Source organism: Halichoerus grypus, chromosome 6 (assembly GCF_964656455.1).
Source record: "Halichoerus grypus chromosome 6, mHalGry1.hap1.1, whole genome shotgun sequence".
NCBI lineage: Eukaryota > Metazoa > Chordata > Mammalia > Carnivora > Phocidae > Halichoerus > Halichoerus grypus.
The window spans coordinates 20,420,363-20,440,135 of record NC_135717.1 but is presented as its reverse complement, the minus strand read 5'-3'; the positions used below and the strand labels follow the sequence as shown (position 1 = coordinate 20,440,135).

General features: G+C 46.7%; 1 protein-coding gene across 5 annotated transcripts in view; it reads right to left on the bottom strand.

Moving 5' to 3' along the window:
• The window catches only part of ARHGAP17 (Rho GTPase activating protein 17), an 87,652-nt gene that overhangs the window by 34,273 nt on the left and 33,606 nt on the right, over positions 1-19,773 (bottom strand). For all 5 annotated transcript variants that reach the window (XR_004923653.2, XM_036112493.2, XM_036112496.2 and 2 more), the window contains exons 2-9: positions 18,294-18,333; positions 14,865-14,969; positions 9,187-9,260; positions 8,180-8,291; positions 7,845-7,921; positions 4,407-4,518; positions 1,016-1,084; positions 775-856 (exon numbers count right to left, since the gene is read on the bottom strand). Coding sequence is in view for 4 of the 5 variants with exons in the window: in XM_036112493.2 (XP_035968386.1) it covers positions 775-856; positions 1,016-1,084; positions 4,407-4,518; positions 7,845-7,921; positions 8,180-8,291; positions 9,187-9,260; positions 14,865-14,969; positions 18,294-18,333 (671 nt within the window). In the remaining variant the exon portion in view is untranslated. The remainder of the gene's footprint in view (positions 1-774; positions 857-1,015; positions 1,085-4,406; positions 4,519-7,844; positions 7,922-8,179; positions 8,292-9,186; positions 9,261-14,864; positions 14,970-18,293; positions 18,334-19,773) is intronic.

The window sequence follows — 19,773 nt, the reverse complement described above, 5'->3', positions numbered from 1 at the left end:
TCTGCAGGGAGAAATCTAAGCTCCCAATGTGGGGTCTACACAAGCAGAAGAGTACAATAGGGCCATAGAAGACAGAGCAACGTCTGCCTCAACTGTGTTTGCTGATCTCTGCTGGGAGATGCTCTGACAGCAAATCAGAGAATTAAGAGTCAAAAGCTTTAATGTGCAGGTAAAACTAAGCCTCAGGAGAAAGCTCAGTCCACTCACGACTTGTGGTGAAGTTGGCCGAGAGCTTGAGTACGGTGGGCAGAATGTGAGTGCTAAGATCCAGAGCCTTGTAGGACCGCAAGGAAGAGGGGGAAAGAGTGGTCATGGCCTTATGATTCAGTCATGCCGATGAGGGGCTAGCAAGCATTGGCTTCTAAAATTCCTTTTCGAAGGTCCACAATATTTTCCCCAGAATGTATGCTCTTGGAATCACAGGGTCAGAATTAAACCCAAGGGACCAAATAACTGACTCGGAAGAGGAGAAGACAGGAAGACATGTACAAGCACCAGCGCCCCCCACCCCGCACCACCAAGGGTCCAGCTTTCTCTTCAACTGAAGATGTCAGAAGAGCTGCGAATGTCCCATTAGTAGGTTAATTTGGGTTTGGAAGAAATTAGAGAATGCGGCAAGGAAGATGAAATTATGCTGGGAGATAGTACTCTCCTAGGCAGAGAGGCGTTATCCAGAGGAGATGCATGCAAAGGAGTCAGGGGGTAAGAAGAACAGAAGCGGAAGTGGCAGAGGCTTAGGAAAGGGGGCATCAGCCAGCACGCAGGTTACATTACCTTGATGGGCTCGCATTTCGGGAAGGGCCTTTTCTAAGACTGCTAATGCTTTTCTATGGTAATCTGCTTGGGCTTCTAATAACTGAGAACAGACCCACATTCAAAAACAAAAGTAACGTTAGCATCGGATGGACACACACACAATGGCTGAGCAAAACCAAAAATGAAATCTTTTGCAAAAAAAGCTAAAACAACTCAATTTTTACAATGCTTTCATATTTTGGCAAGGCGAGGGGCTTACCGTAACAAAGAATTTGCCATACTCCCCTTCTTTGGCCATAAAGTTGTACATATCTGCAGCAAGTTGATCCTGGTGAAGAGAAAACAGGTCACTGAAGAAAATGGAATCTGAGAATTAATATCCATGGGCCCTTAGAGCAAAATGTCACAGAAAGAGCCACGGATTAAATGTCCATCAACTGATGGGGCGCCTGGGTGGTTCAGTCAGTTACGCGGCTGCCTTCAGCTCAGGTCATGATCCCGGGTCCTGGGATCGAGTCCCGCATTGGGCTCCCTGCTCAGCAGGGAGTCTGCTTCTCCCTCTTCCTCCGCCGCTCCCCCGATTCATGCGCGTGCACTCTCACTCTCTCTCAAAAAATAAAATCTTAAAAAAAATAAATGTCCATCAACTGGGATGACAAAAAAAATAAATAAGGAAGCTTATTAGGGGAACGATGAGGGAGATATCCAAGATATATGGGTAATACTCCTTACCAAGAAGTGACGTATTGAGCATTACTTATGTTATGTTACCATCTGTGTAAAAATAGGGGAGAAAGAAATACTATATTTTTACTGCCACATGTGTATAAAAATATATAAATAAAAACTTGAAAAATAAATTTAAAAAAAAAGGAAGAGAAAAGGCCTGGCATAAGTGGAGCTCAGCAGTGCATGGAAAGACTAGAGTACTTGTGTTTTGCACTGGCTCTGGGGCTGGGAAAGTAGAAACATTTCCCTGGATTTTACAAACACAGATCTGCCTTCATGAGGCTCTGAAGTTTGATGGCCTCGAGGGGCGCCTGGGTGGGTCAGTCGGTTGAGTGTCTGACTTCAGCTCAGGTCATGATCTCAGGGTCTCGGGATTGAGCCCGGCATTGAGCTCCCAGCTCAGTGGGGAGTCTGCTTCTCCCTCTCTCTCTGCCCCTCCTCCCTGCTCATTCTCTCTCCCTCTCTCTCTGCCCCTCCTCCCTGCTCATTCTCTCTCCCTCTCTCTCTCAAATAAATAAATAAAAATCTTTAAAAAAAAAAAAAATGGCCTCAAACTGGTAATACTCTCTGGGGAGAATCACTCCCAATACCTAAGAGTCCCTTAGAGAAAGTCTCTCTTAAAATGAGCTCACAATACATTGCAAAACATATGATACAAAATTGCAAAACACAGGAGGCAACAATCCACCATGAAGCAAACTCCCACCAGTCTCATAGAGAAAAGAGAATTACCAGACTGTTACTATAAGTATATATAAAATGATTAAATATTAAAAAAGAAATAGGCACTAGAAAACAATAATGCACTATCAATAAAGGCTAACTTGGAAGAATTAGAACTGAAATATACAGTAAATGAAATTCAAACCTTGACGTTAGTTATGTAGTAGATGAGACCTAACTAAAGAGAAAATCAGGGAAAAAGAACTTAGATCCCAGGAAATTACCCAAAAGTTAGCCTAAAGAGAGAGACAGAAACTATTTTCACAAGTTTTCACCATCTGAAGATTTTTTTTTTTTTATTTGACAGAGACACAGTGAGAGAGGGAACACAAGCAGAGGGAGTGGGAGAGGGAGAAGCAGGCTTCCCGCGGAGCAGAGAGCCCGCCCCGACGTGGGGCTGGATCCCAGGACCCTGAGATCATGACCTGAGCCGAAGGCAGACGCTTAACGACTGAGCCACCCAGACGCCCGGGTTTCACCGTTTGAAATGCGAAGCTATGGCGTGGAAGTTGAGGGAAGACACATCAGCCAGTCCAGACTCCTAAGACCTCTGCCAAATTTAGGTCTGATAAGTAGCCGACAGCTGAGATCCAGGTTAGACTGGATGTGAGGAAAGCTACGTAAATGACACTAGTAAAGCTATGACTCTTCTGAACAGGAATAAGCCACTATGAAACTATTTTATCAGAAGCATTTATCTGAGTATCATTTTTTTAAATACAAAGGCTATGTATGGTATGACTTTATGAGTTCAGTTTTAATTCCTACCCACTATACACTATATTATTTTAAACAAGTCATTTTACTGCAGTTAACTGATCTTCAAGTTCACTATCTTGAAGAATGAATTACAGCATGACCTGAACAAACTAAAATATATATTCCTAACACTATCTAAAAGAATAGACACCATTTCAGAAAATGATGAATAATAAGAGGAAGAAAAACCCAGATCTTAAGATTCACCAAAAACCTGTTTCTTTACTACCTCAAATAACATTTGGAATAAAGATCTATCTTCACAGATAGATGTATAGAGAATGAGACCACTTAACCATCTGATCTGGAATTTATTTTATGAGATAAAAAATTATATTTCTCCCAATTACAAACCAGTTGTCCTAGCAACATTTAAAAATAATCCTTTCCTTCTCTGTGGATATATGATGACCCCCCCCCTTTACTATATATTCAATTTTTTAAAATGTTAGCATTGATTCTAGAAAACCTATGCTATTCCACAGATCTATTTTTGTGCCTCTTGTGCATTTTTTAAAAAGATTTTATTTTGGGGGGCACCTGGGTGGCTCAGTCTGTTGAGTGTTTGACTCTTGGTTTAGACTTAGGTCATGATCTCAGGGTTGTGAGATGGAGCCCCACGTAGGGCTCTGTGCTCAGTGGGGAGTCAGCTTTAGAGTCTCTCTCCCTCTTCCTCTGCCTCTCCCCCGGCTTGTGCTCTCTAAATAAATAAATAAATAAATAAATAAACAAATAAATAAAATCTTTTAATAAAATACAATTTTAAAAAATTATTTTAAATAATCTCTATACTCAATGTGGGGCTCAAACTCACAACCCTGAGATTCGGAGTTGCATGCTCCATTGACTGAGCCAGCCAGGTGCCCCTATTGTGCACTGTTTTAATTGCTGTAACTTTATATGTTTTGCTATGGTTTTTTTCCCATCCTTTTTTTTTTCACCTATTCTTTATTTTAAATAAGCTCGGACATTTTTGTCATTTTAAAAAACATCCTACTTGAATTTATTTTATTTTTTTAAAGATTTTATTTATTTATTTATTTATTTATTTATTTATTTATTTATTCCGGGGGGGGGGGGCACGAGTGCAGAGGGGAGGAGCAGAGGGAGAAGCAGACGCTCTGCTGAGCAGGGAGCCCGATGCGGGGCTTGACCTGATCATGACCTGAGCCGGAGGGAGACGCTTAACCAACTGAGCCACCCAGGTACCCTCTACTTGAATTTTTTTTTAAAGAATGTTTTATTCTGATTATAAAGTAATGCAGGGTCTTAGAAAATAAAGAAAGAAGAAGAAACTAAAACCCACGTTTCCTATCATTCAGAGTATTCTGATAGGACTTGTGTAAAACACTAAATAATCTGCAGTATTTGGCCTTTCATCTGTCATTTGCAGGAACCAGACTGATGCAACCCACATATTTATCAGGGAAGTCTTATACCTTGCACAGTTCTACTTTATTTCCGGCTTCATCCATCTCTTCCTTTAGGGTATCTATTTTTGACGGAAGCCCCTGGAAGTTGGTTCCTGAAGATTTGTGAGCCTGGTTCCACCTGCAAAACATGGGGACAACCAGCATCTAAGAACCAGCTGCACATTCTCGACCTTGTAGAGTCAAGGCCCTCAGGGAGACAGACTCTTTCTCCAGAACAGATTCTACCTGGGATAGGCAGCATACCTAGGATGTCAGCCTCTCCTGAGTTTATCCTCCAGGAATGGAAGCAAGCAAAAAGAACCAGGAGCTCCCCACCATGCCAGGACTCTCGCTCTGAGAGTCTACCACATCTTGTCTCACACACGCCCCACTGCTGGAAATCATGCCATGAAACCCCTTTCCCGTAGTGTCCAATTGTGATATCCTTGCCATGAAACACCCCTGCGCTTTCCTGCTTTGACCTGGAATGTTCCTGTGCCACTGGGAGTCAGTCCCACTCTTGGGTTCCTATGACTCTTCCTGCTACCATCCTCATCTGAGATTACTTCCAGCGAGTAAAACCTAGAACTTTGGTCAAGCAGCTAGCAATCCATAGCTAGGAAAGCACTTGTAGAATTAAAAACAGTTGTTAGAATTAATATTCTAAACACCAAATTTATAGCAAATCTGAAGCATAATGTGGAATATTTACATTCCCTTTACAGTAGGTCAGAAGGACTGAAAAAAAGGTTATATCATAGCAAGAGTAGGGGAGTGCAGGGGGGGATAATAATCTAAAACAATTTCTGTGTGCTTTGACCTTCTCTTTGAGTATGGATTATGTCTGCTATTCTGGAAAGTTCCAGCAGTGTAAATGTAAACATGGATATTACAGAGATGAAAACCCATGCTAGCAACTCACCAAGCTTCCCAGCTGCTGCACTGCCCCCCCCCAAACATTACACTCCGACTTCTCTCCAGTTCCTGATGTGAGGCACTCCTCCAAAGCGGGGCTTCGGCGAGTCTGCCAAAGCTAAGCTTGGCAATGCTGTGTAGTGTGGACAGAGCATGGACTTCAGAGTCGGACATGCTCGGGTTTGAAGCCTGGCTCTCCCATCACTAGCTGTGTGACCTTGGGCAATGACTTAACCTCTCTGTGGCTTAGTAATCTCATCTGTAAAACGAAGATAACAAACACGGTCTGCCTTGCAGAACCATCATAAGGAATCAGGGAGAGAACAAATATATATATATGTACGCGTATGTGTGTGCAGATAATATCTGCCATATAATGGATTCCTACTTAGAAAATAAGCAGTAATTAGTCATTAGCTATGATCATTTTCCTCCAGGAAAGAGCCACAGGAATAAGAAAAGAAGAAATATTCCACTGTTTGTTTCTCTAATACCTGCTTTGATTGGTTAAGTGAACAAGACCGTGAATGCAGATCAAGAATCTGTGTTGAAATCCCCTCCAGGATACAGGAACTGTAGATGTAAAATTTCTGGCAGATAAGCATCTATAATGTCACTCAACCAACTCCAGTGAGGGAGCATTCTCGGCCTCATTTAATTAACCATTAGAACACACTTCCTTATCTGGAGCAAAAAAAAATCGACCTCAGGGTGGCCTCTACTCCTGGTCCTGACCTGGAGGATTCTAATCACAGGTGTACACGTGATGAGGAGACAAGACGGTGGACTTTAAGACAGGCTCCTAGCCCAGACGTTTATCACCTCGGAAGCATGAAGCAAGTCATGTGGGTAACTCTGTGCAGGTTCCTCCCTGATCCATAAAAGAAGTCTCTTCTCGAGAGGAAGGGGTGTTACCTAACCCACTGACCCGTTCCCTCTCCAGTCCTCACCGAGGGGCCTCTGCACTTATACCCAGCATGGAGTCTGACACAGTAAGCACGCAACTGCGAGCTGTCAAAAATATGAATGAGCAAATGAATGGAAACGGGTGGAGGAATCAAACAAGCTGAGGTACCACGTATGGAGCTCAATGCCTCGCACGTGGCACGTGGCACGTGGCAAGTGTATGGTCGGTGGTGGCAATTATTTTTACCATGTAGCTAATTCCTAGACGTACCTTTTATGATCTCAACATTTCTTAAATCAGGACATGTCTTAACAAGGGATTTGTACATTGAGTGGAGTGGTGTTTCTCCCCCCCGACCAAAAGTAGGTATTAAATCAGTGGTGCATAGATACTCAGTGGTATCTTAGAAATGAGGAAAGGCTGCATTGTAGAATCGCTACCGACGTTCTAAATCTGCAATAAAAAACACGTGACAGGACAAGCTCAGGAAATGATGGCTGTCTCTCCATATATTTGCCAAAGAGGAATCATCATATCCATTTCACAGGACTGCAATGAGAACAAACTTACAAAATAAATAAGTCACAGAGATGAAGAGCACAGCATAGGCAATACGGGCAATAATAATGTTAATAACACTGTACGGGGACAAATGGTGACCACACTTATTGTGATGAGCACTGAGCAACGTACAGAATTGTTGAATCAATGTTGTGCACCTGAAATTAATGCAACATTGTGTGCCAATTATTCTTCAATAATTAAAAAAAAAAAAACCAGAGAGCTAACAACAAAGCCATTTTTTTTTTTTAAATAAAGTTTTATTGGAAGACAGCCACACTTTCATCTACTTATGGTCCAGGGCTGTTCCTGTGCTGCATCAGCAGAGGTGAATGGCTGTGACAGGGACCACCTGGGTTGCAATGCTGAAAATATTACTATCTGGCCCTTTACAGAAAGTTTAGCAACCTTGTGATAAAGTCTGAGAAAGGACGGGGCCGGGGCGGCTGCCTCCATATTCCCCACTCTCATCCGAGGAGAAAGCCACGTAAGTCACTGATACAAATGCCCTTGGGGACAGAGCTAGGCTGGAGTCCTGCCACGAGGCTCTGCAGACCGTCGTCAGGCATCAGCCCACAAGTCAGCAGCCCTCTGGGATGGTTACTTAGTTTTATGGGAGTTTCTCCCTCTTGAGCGCAGCATTCGATTATGAAAGTATCATAACCACATGGCGTCTGGACGTGGCAGGACCCTCAGAACTGCTAAGATCACAGATCTATTTATTCCTACGGTCCCCTATCCTAGCAACAAACACTCAGAACTGTTTGCCACTGACCCCTCTCCCCTTAAAACACTTACTTAGGTTTCTTTCTTTACCTTTTTTTTTTTTCTGTCTCCCTTTACTGCTGGTTCACTAAGAACAGGATGTTCTAACATCATCCCCATTGCCACGCTTGGGAGAATGAGCCCTAAAAAGAGGTGTAAGTGGGCGTGACTTGGTCTATGGGTCAAGTGCATGAATCTGGAAACCTGCATCTTGTCCACCGAGTGGCCTTTCTCTCATCTGTGCTGGGGACAAGGACGGTTGCTGGGGGAGTGACAATAATACTGCATTATTGGTTATTTTTGCAGCTCTACCTTACCTGGCTCTGACCGAATCCCAGTCCAACACCAATTTAGCGAGCTGTTTCCTCTGTTTCTGGATGTTGGGAATCTCCATCTAGAAAGAACATACCACATATCCAACGGCATAAGCTTTGGGGTTTTAAACTTAACATTCGAAAGGGCAATATTTATTCACATTTTTTTTTTCCTCTTAGGCATAGGATTTTGTACCCTCAACTTATTCCCCTTATTTCCAAAAAGAAGCTACGTCAAAGCCACTGGTCACTGTTAAACTTGTAGACGTAAGCAAACCATTCACCACGCAGCCCACACTAGTCTTGGCTCTTCTGTGCCGTCCGGCAAAAGCACCCACCTCTGCTATGCTGCCCAGAGGTTCCACGATCTCTCTCTCAACAAAGACTTCATGCTGAGCAAGTTCTAGAGCCAGCTGATTCTCGGCATCGCCACACGTCTCCAGCATCTTCCTTTAAAAACACAAGACACCCCACAACAAGCATATGGTCATTAAATCAGGTGCCTCATTACCATACTGGGCCAGTTGTGCTCTCTACATGATGGAAACACATTAGGGGGCTGCACAGTAGAACCTCAAAAATGTTGTAAGTTTTGGGCATCACCGAAAATATGAGTCCACAGACTTATGCTTTAAAATGAAAAAGACTGTTCATGTGCATTATGCCTCTGTTAAATTGATAACTATCTTGCTAGGTTAATGTTTCATCTGTTGTTGTACAAAATAGTAAATTTATATAGCCAAAGAATCTGTTTTTTATTTTTTTTTAAAGATTTTATTTATTTGAGAGAGAGAGCACGCGAGAGAGAGAGAGAGGGAACACAAGCAGCGGGGGAGGGCAGAAGGAGAGGGAGAAGCAGACTCTCTGCTGAGCATGGAGCCCAACATGGGGCACGATTCCAGGACCCTGGAATCAGGACCTGAGCCAGAGGCAAATGCTTAACCGACTGAGACACCGAGGCACCCCTAGGAAGTGACTCTTAAGGACCGGAAGGGGCTGGTCAGAGTTTGTAAACTTGAGTCAACAGCTGGAACAGGGAAGGGGTTTGTTCTTTACACCCAAGCTCAGGAGAATAAAAATTGACCCTACCAATGACTTTTGCTCGCAGCCCTTTCAACCCATCTCCAGCCTTGCTCCTACTAAATGGAAGATTCTCTACCATCCCAATGGCCCGGACCCCACTTTTTCCCCACAGAGACTGCACTGTTCTCCTGGGGGATGAGCCATGCCATCACGCTCACGGTCCCTCTGTCACACAGACAGCTGCCACACACCCCACCCGCCTACCCACTCCCACTGCCCCACAGGGCACAGGGCTCTCTCCCTAAAAGCAGCTGACTCTTACCCCAGCAGAGACTCTTCCAGTTGAGTCGATGCTTCTTGCATGTTCTGAGCGAGAGCGGTCAGAGGGAGTTTTTTCTGGAAGGCAGAAGACAGTGTGTTGGTTGCACTATTATTGACACCTGCATTCTCGATGACCTGCTTCAGGTCACCCTTCAGGGATTTCTCCTCCAGGCAAACTGCACAGGTAAGAGACAGCCTGTCTGGGTTCAGATTCTGGTCTCGAAGGTAGAAGCTATGGGACCTCTGTATCCGCGTCCTCATGCCTGGATGACACAGACGCATGGTAATAGCGCAGGTGTCCTAGGGCTGTCCGTCTACGGGGATATTCAGTGTCAAGTGCCCAGCACGTGGTAAGTGCTCAGTAAGTGCTGACTGCTAGTATTATTGTTGTGGTTGCTGTTAGCTGTTATTTTTATTTTTATTTATTTATTTATTTTTTTTTTTAAGATTTTATTTATTTATTTGACAGAGAAAGACACAGTGAGAGAGGGAACACAAGCAGGGGGAGTGGGAGAGGGAGAAGCAGGCTTCCCGCCGAGCAGGGAGCCCGATGTGGGGCTCGATCCCAGGACCCTGGGATCATGACCTGAGCCGCAGGCAGACGCTCAACGACTGAGCCTCCCAGGCGCCCCAGCTGTTATTTTTAATTAATCAAGTGCATGCTGTGTCCCAGACACTGGGAACAGAAGACACAGACTTTGCTCTCTGATGATCTTAACAAATAAGCGCAATAAAATACTCAATTTCAAAAACTTTTGCTAGAATACTCTCTTTTTTTAAGATTTATTTATTTTGAGAGAGAGAGAGAAAGAGAGTGGGGGCAGGGGCCAGAGGAAGAGGGAGAGAGAGTCTTAAGCAGACTCATGCTGAGCCCGACACAAGGTTCCATCTCATGACCTTGAGATCACGACCTGAGCCAAAACCAAGAGTCGGTCACTTAACCGACTTTGCCACCCAGGCGCTCCTAGACTACTCATTCTTAAACTGGCTCTTAATTTGGCTGTAATCATAACGATATAGCTTCAGTTAAGTATCTAAAAGTATCTGGCTAAATATCTAAAAAAGTTTTTTTTAAGGTATTTAAGCACAAAGCCATGCATTTTCCTATCAGAGATTTGTTGTTCAGCTGGAAATGACCATAAGGATCGTGTGATTAATGTTCTACTTGTCCAGTCAAGGGACCTGAAGCCCAGGGAGGTCAGGTGGACTGGCCGGGCACCCCAGTGAGGGGCAGCAGAGCCAGACCTCCGTGCCCACGGCCTGAGCCTCAGGTCAGCACCTTTCCACCACTGGCTGATGGCTCATCTCAGAATACGGGTAGAAGGGGCCTGGAAAGTACCAGGGGTTGGCGATAACACACAGTCTGTTAACAAAAAAATGGGTTCAGTGCTGCAGTGCTCCACGTGGTTTTGACTCCCCAGTAGAAAGGGCCCTCATGGCAAAGACGCAGGGTACATCCTGCTGTGGCGTTGTTGAGCCTTGACCTCTCGCACGTCACCTGCCTTTCCTGCTTTCAGAGGGCTCCATGCGATACAACTTGCACCGCATTTGCTTGCAGTGTAGAGAATATCTCTGGAAGGCTATACGAGAAACTACCAGCACTGGTCACTCTGGAGAAGGCAGCAGGGCGCCTGGGGAACAGGACCGGGAGAGACCTCGCTTTATGTTCTTCTGTGTGTACTGGATTTTGACCATGTAAATAGGCAGCCTATTCGAAACAGTATATTGAAATGCAAAGATAAATAACAGCAACTATATTTACCCATCTCTTGCCTTCTCAAGTTGTTTTCAAATAAGTAAATAACAGGCTTCACCTGCCTCACCTCCCCCACCTGCCCCTCAGTTTCTACACTTCCAGACCAGGAAGAGAGGAGAAAACGGGCAGCGTGCCTTGATCATAGTGAGGGTAATTCATACATTTTCGTAAGGCTGCCTGCCTTTTTTTTTAAAGATTTATCTTATTTTAGGGAGAGAGAGTGAGCGCGTGAGCAGGGGTGGGAAGGGGCAGAGGGAGAGGGAGACAGAATCCCAAGCAGACTCTACTGAGGGCAGAACACAACGTGGGGCCCAATCTCACGACCCCGAGACCACGACCTGAGCTGGACGCTCAGCCAACTGTGCCGGCCAGGTACCCCAGTAATGCTGCCTTTTGGAGGGAATTTAACTCTAGGATAAATGTAATAATCAGGAGAAATATACTTTGTGCAACTCTGGAGCTCTGGACAAAAAGAAATCATAAAAGAGGAGTCTCCATTGCAAGTATCATTCAAGCTCCCAGCTATAAACAGCCTTGCGGTTTCCAGGCTCTGACCCCAAAGCCGCAACAATCCTGTTTCCTGATGTATACAAATAAGGATATTCCGCTTATTTAACCCTGTGCTCCTTGATGAAGATGCTGTCTACCGCCGCCATGCTCCTCCACGAACACGGCTAAGCACTTCCTAGGCACCGACAGCTTTTTTATCACCAGCGATTCATTTAAAAAGTTCTAACGTCTGGGGCGCCTGGGTGGCTCAGTCGTTAAGCGTCTGCCTTCGGCTCAGGTCATGATCCCAGGGTCCTGGGATCGAGCCCTGCATCGGGCTCCCTGCTCACCAGGGAGCCTGCTTCTCCCTCTCCCTCTGCCCCTGCTTGTGTTCCCTCTCTCGCTATGTTTCTCTCTCTGTCAAATAAATAAATAAAATCTTTAAAAAAAAAAAGTTCTAACGTCATAATTTATAAAATGCATGCCAACTGCACAAAAGGCAGGCACTCCAGGTCTCACGTGACGCACGGCAGAAGCTCTGCCGTGTCCATGTCTTGGGCTGAGACCACCCCCTCCAAGTCTTGCCTCTGCACATGCATGGGAGCCTCTCGTGGGGCCTTTGGGGGCTCCTCCTGTGTATTCTAGAGCCCTAGAGGCTGCCGCCATTTTCTCCGCATTGTACGACCTCTGTGGTCGCCTATCTCCTATCGTTTCTATGGTGACTGCCCCTCCCATGTGCACAGTGTAGACAGCCGCAGAGTTCTGTCTTTGGCTCTTCTGTTCCAGGTTGGAAAAGGAAGCCTCAGGCATTAGGTTTTAGAACTGAGGGCCAGGCACCTTTGCCCCTGCTGCCTAGAATATGCCCATCACCTGCCGCTCATTGCCCTCCTTTATGGCTGGACCACCACCTCCTCCAGGCAGCCTCGCCTGACTACCTCTCTCCTCCCGTGATGCCCATTCTTGATCCTCCCATGGTATCCTGTGCACACTTTGTTACGCATGTCATTTTATAATGATCCCTTTGTGTGTCTCTCCCCACCAGGCTGTGAGCACCTTTAAGGTGGAGACTATCTCTTCTTCATTTTCTATCTCTAGCACTTGTACATAGTAGGTGTTTGATAAATACTCATTTAATTTGTTTTTACGGAGTATGTGGGACACCTGGGTTGTGTCTTCCAGCGGTCAGAGGGAGCGACCAGATATAACAACGTGAAGGACAAAGGCACACAGAGGAAGCGGGAGACACCAGGACGGTCAGGGGAAATGGGGTCAGATTATGAAGGGCTTCATGCTGAAGAGCTTAGACTCTAACCCTGCCAATGGGAAGCAGCCAGCGCCCCTCAAAGAGGCACCACGGGCATCGGGGCCACTTCCGGTGTGAAACTATCCCTCCAGGCACCGCAGAATGTTCGGCATCTCGGTCCCCTCCCTCCAAACACCAGTAGTGTCTCCCAGGTCCTACGGCAACCCAAAATGTCTCCACATATTTCCAAATCTCCCCATGGGTGTAATTCTGGTCCCTCTGGAGAACCACGAAGCTAAGACTTTTTTTCAGGCAGGAGGATGAGAGTACTGATGTGTATTTCAGAACATTCTGGTGATCTGGCTGGAGACACGCTGGAAAAAAAAGGAACCAGAGGCAGGAATTGAAGCTCAGGAGGTGACCACACCATCCAGGTGAGGTAATCAGGTTCTGCTTTAAGGTGAAGGTGGCAGAGATGGAGCGGAGGTGAGGAATTCAAAAGATACTCACAATCACAGGACTTGCTACTCAAGCAGCTGTGGGAGGGTGAGGATAAAAGGAAAGGGAATGTAAGGTAACCCTACAGTTTCTGGCTTGCATAATAGGGTGGGTGGAACTTAAGAGTCAACACAGAAGGAAGAACTAGTTACACACACTAAAATAGACATCTAGGGAAGGAAGTGTTTTTGCTTGGTTGAAATGGTTTAGATGTCCCTGGCATAAACACATCAGCTAGAAGCCATGAGAACAGAGGAGGTGGCCCAAAGAATGCGGCTGGGGGAATAAGGAGGAGGACAGAGCCTTAGGGCACCATGTGAAAAGGGTAGGTAGAACAGAAGCCGTGGCAAGAGAAGGAGAGGAGCCGTGGGGACAGGACCAGGGGATTGGGTCTGGTTCTGCGGGACTGGACCTGCAGCAGGCATTCCTGCCATCGTGGGTGCGTACAAAGCTCCACTCTTTGGTCTCTACCTACTGCAGCCAACTAAGTATTACACAAGAGAGGAATAACCCTGTTGTCTAGACATCCCATAAATGTCTGTAAGGAAATATAAAAGAAGGGCGACACAGATCATCTGCATGCTGGTTCTTCCTCGTGAGACATCCGGTGACAGACAAAACACTTTGGCAAATCATAGCTGCCCCTGAAACTATCACCTTAATGGCATGTGGGCTTCCAAGGGTTAGCATATGCTCCTGAGCTAGGATCTCGGAAACCCAAGGATGGGACTGCCCCATGAGCACTGCTGCTCGTGGCACAGGAGTCGGATGCTTTGACCAAATGGGCACATTCGATGGTTCTCCTGGAGTTCATCCCTCTTCCTCTCTACGACAGCATCCTGATTTCTCTTAGGGATCCACCCTGGTCTCAGTAAAGCCCGTGAGCTGTAGGTAGCTCTGCAGCCCACGCTCTAAGGCTGGGCCCTGATTAGCTCAACCAACCAGCACATCCCATTTCCTCACCAACCTCGCCCCTGCCCACGGTGATCAGGGTGGAATGGGAATGTTCCGGAATGGGAAATATGGCTCAGTACGGACCAACGCAATGGAAGGTGGTTTCTACCTGCCAAGGACTTGGAAAAAGAAGATTTCCCACTCCATTAAGAAAACTACTGGAAGACACACGTTCTATTCCTGCCGGACACGCACAAGGAAGCAAGTAGCCCATGGAAGTTGCTGGTAGCCAACCCGCGACCATGAGAGGAGCCCATTTAGGGATAAAGCAGACACTGAAGAAGGCAGAAGGGACAGAAGAAAAGAAAGTGGGGTTTTGGTTACACCACTGAAATGCTAGCCCAAGCTTCACCTCAAGTCCACCCCAGCTTCTGGACGTTTCGGTTAGTAAGCCAATAAATTATGTCCATTTTCTAAGTCCATTTAAGACAGGCTTTCAGCTTTTTTGCCATCAAAGCATTCCTAACAGACATCTCCATTGTCTTATCAACGACAAATGGCTCATTGAGTCTTTAAAAGCACCTGGAGAAAATTCAGTGTGAGCAGGGCTTTCAGCTCAGCAATGTCTTAAGCACAAAAGAATGTTCTGGTCAGGCAGGCGTCACGAGAGTAAATGGCGATATAAGGTACAAATCTGCAGGCAACAGCTGCTCCTGCCTGAGAAAAACCAAGGGTCTACAGGGTACAAAGCCTCACCGAGACGCAAGAACGACGGCCCTGGGTCACACCCGCTACTCACGTATCTCCTCTCGGTGTCGGTCCCATGCTGGCCCTGGAAACATGCCGTCAGACGCTTGTGCGAATGGTGGCACACTGACCGAACCGTGTCCAGGCGCCGCTCGATCTGACAAAACAGAGACAAACGAGCCATTTGCAGGGGCTGAAGAACACACCCAGCCTCCTCCTTTGTGGCGCCGGCCCGTAGGCAGAAAAAGCATCCCGTGGTCTAAGTGTTTAGCTCTGTGATGTACGTGGAAATGGTCCCCATTCACTTACACCAGGGGTTCTCATTATTGACATTTGGGGCCAGATAATTCTGGGGGGGGGGCTGTCCTGTGCATTATGGTGTGTTTAGCCTCATCTCTGGCCTCTCCCTACTAGATGCCAGTAGCACCCCATTCCCTGAGGTGTGACAACCGAAGATGTTGCCACACCTCGTCCAACATCCCCCCAGAGGGCGAAGGCAATAGCCCCTGGTGGAGAGCCTCGACCTCCCTTACACCGAGGGGTTTCGATCTCTCAAGGGCCAAGTCTGCGCACAGGGAGGGAGCAGAGTCCGGACTAAAACCTCCTGTCAGAAAGAGTGGCGGCCGCCGAGTTACACACCACAGGGCCAGCAAAGCCCCGGCTCCAGCCTGCAGGAGTGCAAATGAACACCTCAGGCCCAGGCCCACTGCCAAGTGGAAAAAGCCACAGGGACGTTCAGAAGCGACCTCCTGCACACGGCGACAGGGCCTTCTGCGCACAGGACATCAGGCTGGAGGATCACAGTCAATGTTCCACAGTTTCCACTCAAGGTCAGTGTCTTCACAATGATTCCTTATTGGGTTTAGGGTGGGTTGTTGGCTTTGTTTTTGTTTTCAATAAACCTCTAAAGCAGAAGGGACAGCCAACAGTAAGAAACACTGACTTAGGGGACCCATGCATTACGATTTAGTTTCCCAAAATATTACTGCTGGGATATGGCTGTTTATGGCAAAGAGAGCTGCTTTTCACGAGAAGGAATGCCAAAAATGTGTATTCTGATGACTCATTAAGACCGAGTGCAGGCCCTTAGGGATGCTTTCTATTTTAAAGAAAAATCAACAAATTCAAAGCAGAATGCGTTTTTACCCCACAACGTTTTACCCAGTGATATGGTTCTGTGCTTCTTTCTTGAAGGTCCTCACTGCCCCAGCAGCTTTTCTTCAGAGCCAAGGCCCGACCACCAGGACCCTGATCTGGCAGGCATAAAAGGAGCAGATGCCCCATCACCTCCCCCTAATCTTATAATGACTGGATTTTAAAACACTGGAAAACTAATACACACTCTTTATTTGCCATGAAAACAGGTAAAATCAAAACCAAAACCAAAACCAAAACAACCCTCCCCCCGCCCCCGCCAAACTCCATTTCACTTTGATTCTGATTTCTACTAGAAAACTGTCAAGTCCATAGGGATGGGGACCTTGGTCTGTTTTGTTCACTGATTTCTCCTGAGTGTCCGGAACACTGTCTGGTTCACGAACGGAAGGTGCTCATTTAATATTTGTTGAAAGGGCAAACATGTATCAAGTTCCCGTGCAAGGTATTACAAAAACAACAGTAAATAAGTTGTGCTTCTTGCCCTCCCAGGATTCATAGCCTCCCAGGGAAACTCCACATGAGCAAAATGAACTTACTTATGAGCAAAAAACCAGGCAAAATAGAGCCTCTTGAACTGATCTAAGTGGCAGGAGGACATAGAGCAAGTAAAGGGAAGTTTCACACCAGAAACAAACAAATCTCCGTGGCTTATCCGTCGTGCTCTCCTGTTTAACCCATTAACTCCTGCTAATAACCCAGAGGGGTGGATACAGCCATTATCCTCATTTTAGTGAAGTGGAAACTGAGGCACTTGGGTTTAGGGTGGGTTCAGTAAATCCCTGAGGCCACAGAGCAAGTCAAGGGCAGACCTGGGTAGGGAGGCTCCAGACTCCATACTTTCACCCATTACTCTCCTTCTTTATAGTCAAAGAAGGGGAAAACATCTGTAGCAATGATGGCAGATGTGGAGTAAGTATCCGTGTCATGAAATGAGGTGTTCCTAGAAACCGGCGAACTCTTGGGGCCCCAGTGGATGCTTGTCCCTCAAGCGCAGACAGTTGCCGCCTGCCTTCCACGGGAACTCTGCCATCCTCGAACTGCCTGCGAGGCCCCCTGGCCGCATCTTGGGGCTTCAAGGATTCAATGAGATCGTGTCTATTACTGGTGTGGGATGTGGGAGACAGAACACGGGCGTGAAAACCCAGTCGAGTTAAAGGTTAACTAAGACCGAACAACATTGCTGGAAGTCTGAAAATGAAGTTGAAATATGTGGTAAAAGCCAGTGAGGAAATATTATTAAGAATATGATTGTCTAATAAATCTGGGGGGAAAAAATACCTAATCCTTAATAAAGACTTCTGGTCCTTTAAAAATAGGGGGGGGCTCTTAAAATCTTATACCTGTGGCTGGCTGTCATAATCAAGAAGGATGTTCTGACACGGGGTGGTACAAGTAACATTCTTCTAAACTATGCTGGTTCCTTCTCTCCCTAGGGAGAGACGGGGGGGTCACCTGGGAGCGGATCTTTGGTCTTCAGGGGTCAAGTGCACACACCTGCTGTGGGTTATGGAAATGACACGAGCAAGAAGGCTTCAGAGAAACCTCAGTGCAGGAGGGGCTCTGTCCTTCCCGGTGTGCTCTGGGGTGGCGGGGACGCAGGGGGGCTGAGGTTGAGCGAAGGCATGTGTATAAAGGGTCCAGGCCTTCTGGGAGAAACTCACAGCCCCAAAGTTTGGGAAGCCTGTTGAGAGATAAGTGCAGCGGCCCTGGCTGAGGTCCCCACAGGAAACACCCCTCCCTACGGAGAGGAAAAGACGTCCAGGTGGACGACAGGCCACCTCAGGGCCTCAGAGTGGTTCCACCAGATCTGGTCACTGTCACCGAGACTCTAAGTCCCTGGGGACCCAGCTCAGCCCAGAACTGGAGAACAATAGCGTGAGAGGGAAGGAGAAGTGGAAACTCTAGGTTGGAGCCAGTGGGGCCCTCTGCTGCCACTGGCCGGGCCCGTGCCATCAAGGACGCCATCCCAGCAGTGAACGACGGTCCCTCCGCCTGCCCGGGACCCATGACCAGGCCGCAGTGCCACTGGACCGGCCGGGCCAGACAGGCCCCTCCCCAAACCCCACCCCAACACCTGGCACTTGAAAGCAGGACTAGCCCCATTTGAACTTCATAACATGACACCAAAGTTTCAGATCCCCTTTTTATCACCATGCAACCCAACTGCTTTTCTTTCCCACTCAGAATCACGCGGATCAATTTTATTCTGTTTCAGAGAATACATACACGCATCCACTTCAGTTCTCACCTATGAGGTTTGGTTTGGTTTGGTTTGGTTTTCCTCTTTAAACAAAGTACTTGAAAAAGATTTTTATTTTGTTACCTGTAACAGATCTTCACTGAGGACTTCTGTTTTCTCGGCTCTGTAGGGGAGGGAATCAAAAGTTCAGAGTTAGGAATCCAGAAATGCAAAGCAACTCAGGAAATTCAATAATTCTCATCCTGGAGTTTAAAACAAAATGGGCAGGAATGAATGATAACGTGGGGAGAAACTCCACCGATGTTGACATCAGAGGGCTGCTTAAGCAAAACCAAAGAAAAACCAAAGTTTGCGGAGAATAGCAACCCCAAACAAGAGCCAAGGATCGAGACCAGTTGCTCCCCGACTTGGGCTATACAGAATCCCTGGCAGGGGGGTGGGAGGGGGGTAGTGCGCTGACGTAAAATGCCAGTTTCCGGGACTCACCTCTATTCTAATTCAGCAGGTCCAGAGCAAGATCCTGCTGCGTTCTGAAGAAGCCCCTTCTGCCCAGAATTCCATGGCCCCAGACCCACAGACCACCCTTTGAGAAAAGCCTGCTTAGAGAATCTTAAACTTCATTTCTTAAAATGATCATTTCTGAGTTGCATGAAACAGGTTCGTCACAAATGCAGGAACATGAGTCAACAATACATACTCAAGATAGTAACAACTGAGCATTCCCTCCTTCAGGTATCTCATCCTGCCCTTAAAAAGAAACAAAGTATTTTCACAGCTTTCCCCCACCTATGCCTTCCAACCACCATTAACTACATTAACTCCGCAGACCTTTCCAGAAAGCTGACCTGCAATCAGCACAGGAGCATTCAGAGCTGCTTGAGCCTCTGGTGCCAGATCACAGTACTTTCTTAAGAAGACTTTCCTCTGCAATCCAAAAGGGCAGCATCGTTGCCGTACATAAACCCAGAATGACGGGAACCGAGGTGCCATATTGGGACTTCCGGTTTAAACAGTGATTGAAGCCAAGTCAATGAACATCCCTACCCAACTCCCATCAAAATGAACAAGGAACCTTTTTTTTTTTAAGATTTTATTTATTATTTGAGAAAGAGAATGAGAGAGAGAGCATGAGAGGGGGGAGGGTCAGAGGGAGAAGCAGACTCCCTGCTGAGCAGGGAGCCTGATGCAGGACTCAATCCTGGGACTCCAGGATCATGTCCTGAGTCGAAGGCAGTCGCTTAACCAACTGAGCCACCCAGGCGCCCTGAACAAGGAAACTTTTAAAGGGAAAAGGAAAAGTCTGTTTCAGCCTTGAACGTTGGGGGAGTTGGGGGAAGGGGAAGACCATCAATGAACCAGAATTTTGAAGCCTTTTAATAAGATTTATTGCAGAATGGAAGGCTGCATGATCTTGCCCATGAACGAATCTAATGCAAGAGAAGGAAAAGCCGTTTGGCCAGAAAGTGGATGGGACCCCCTCAGGATGACCTCAAAGCACTGCTAAGCTCAGAGCAGTGCCAGCCAGCTGCCTGAGGTGTGGTGGTACACACCTCCAGCCCACACCTGGCCAATGGCAGGTCAAGTAAAAGCTGGCCTTGTCACT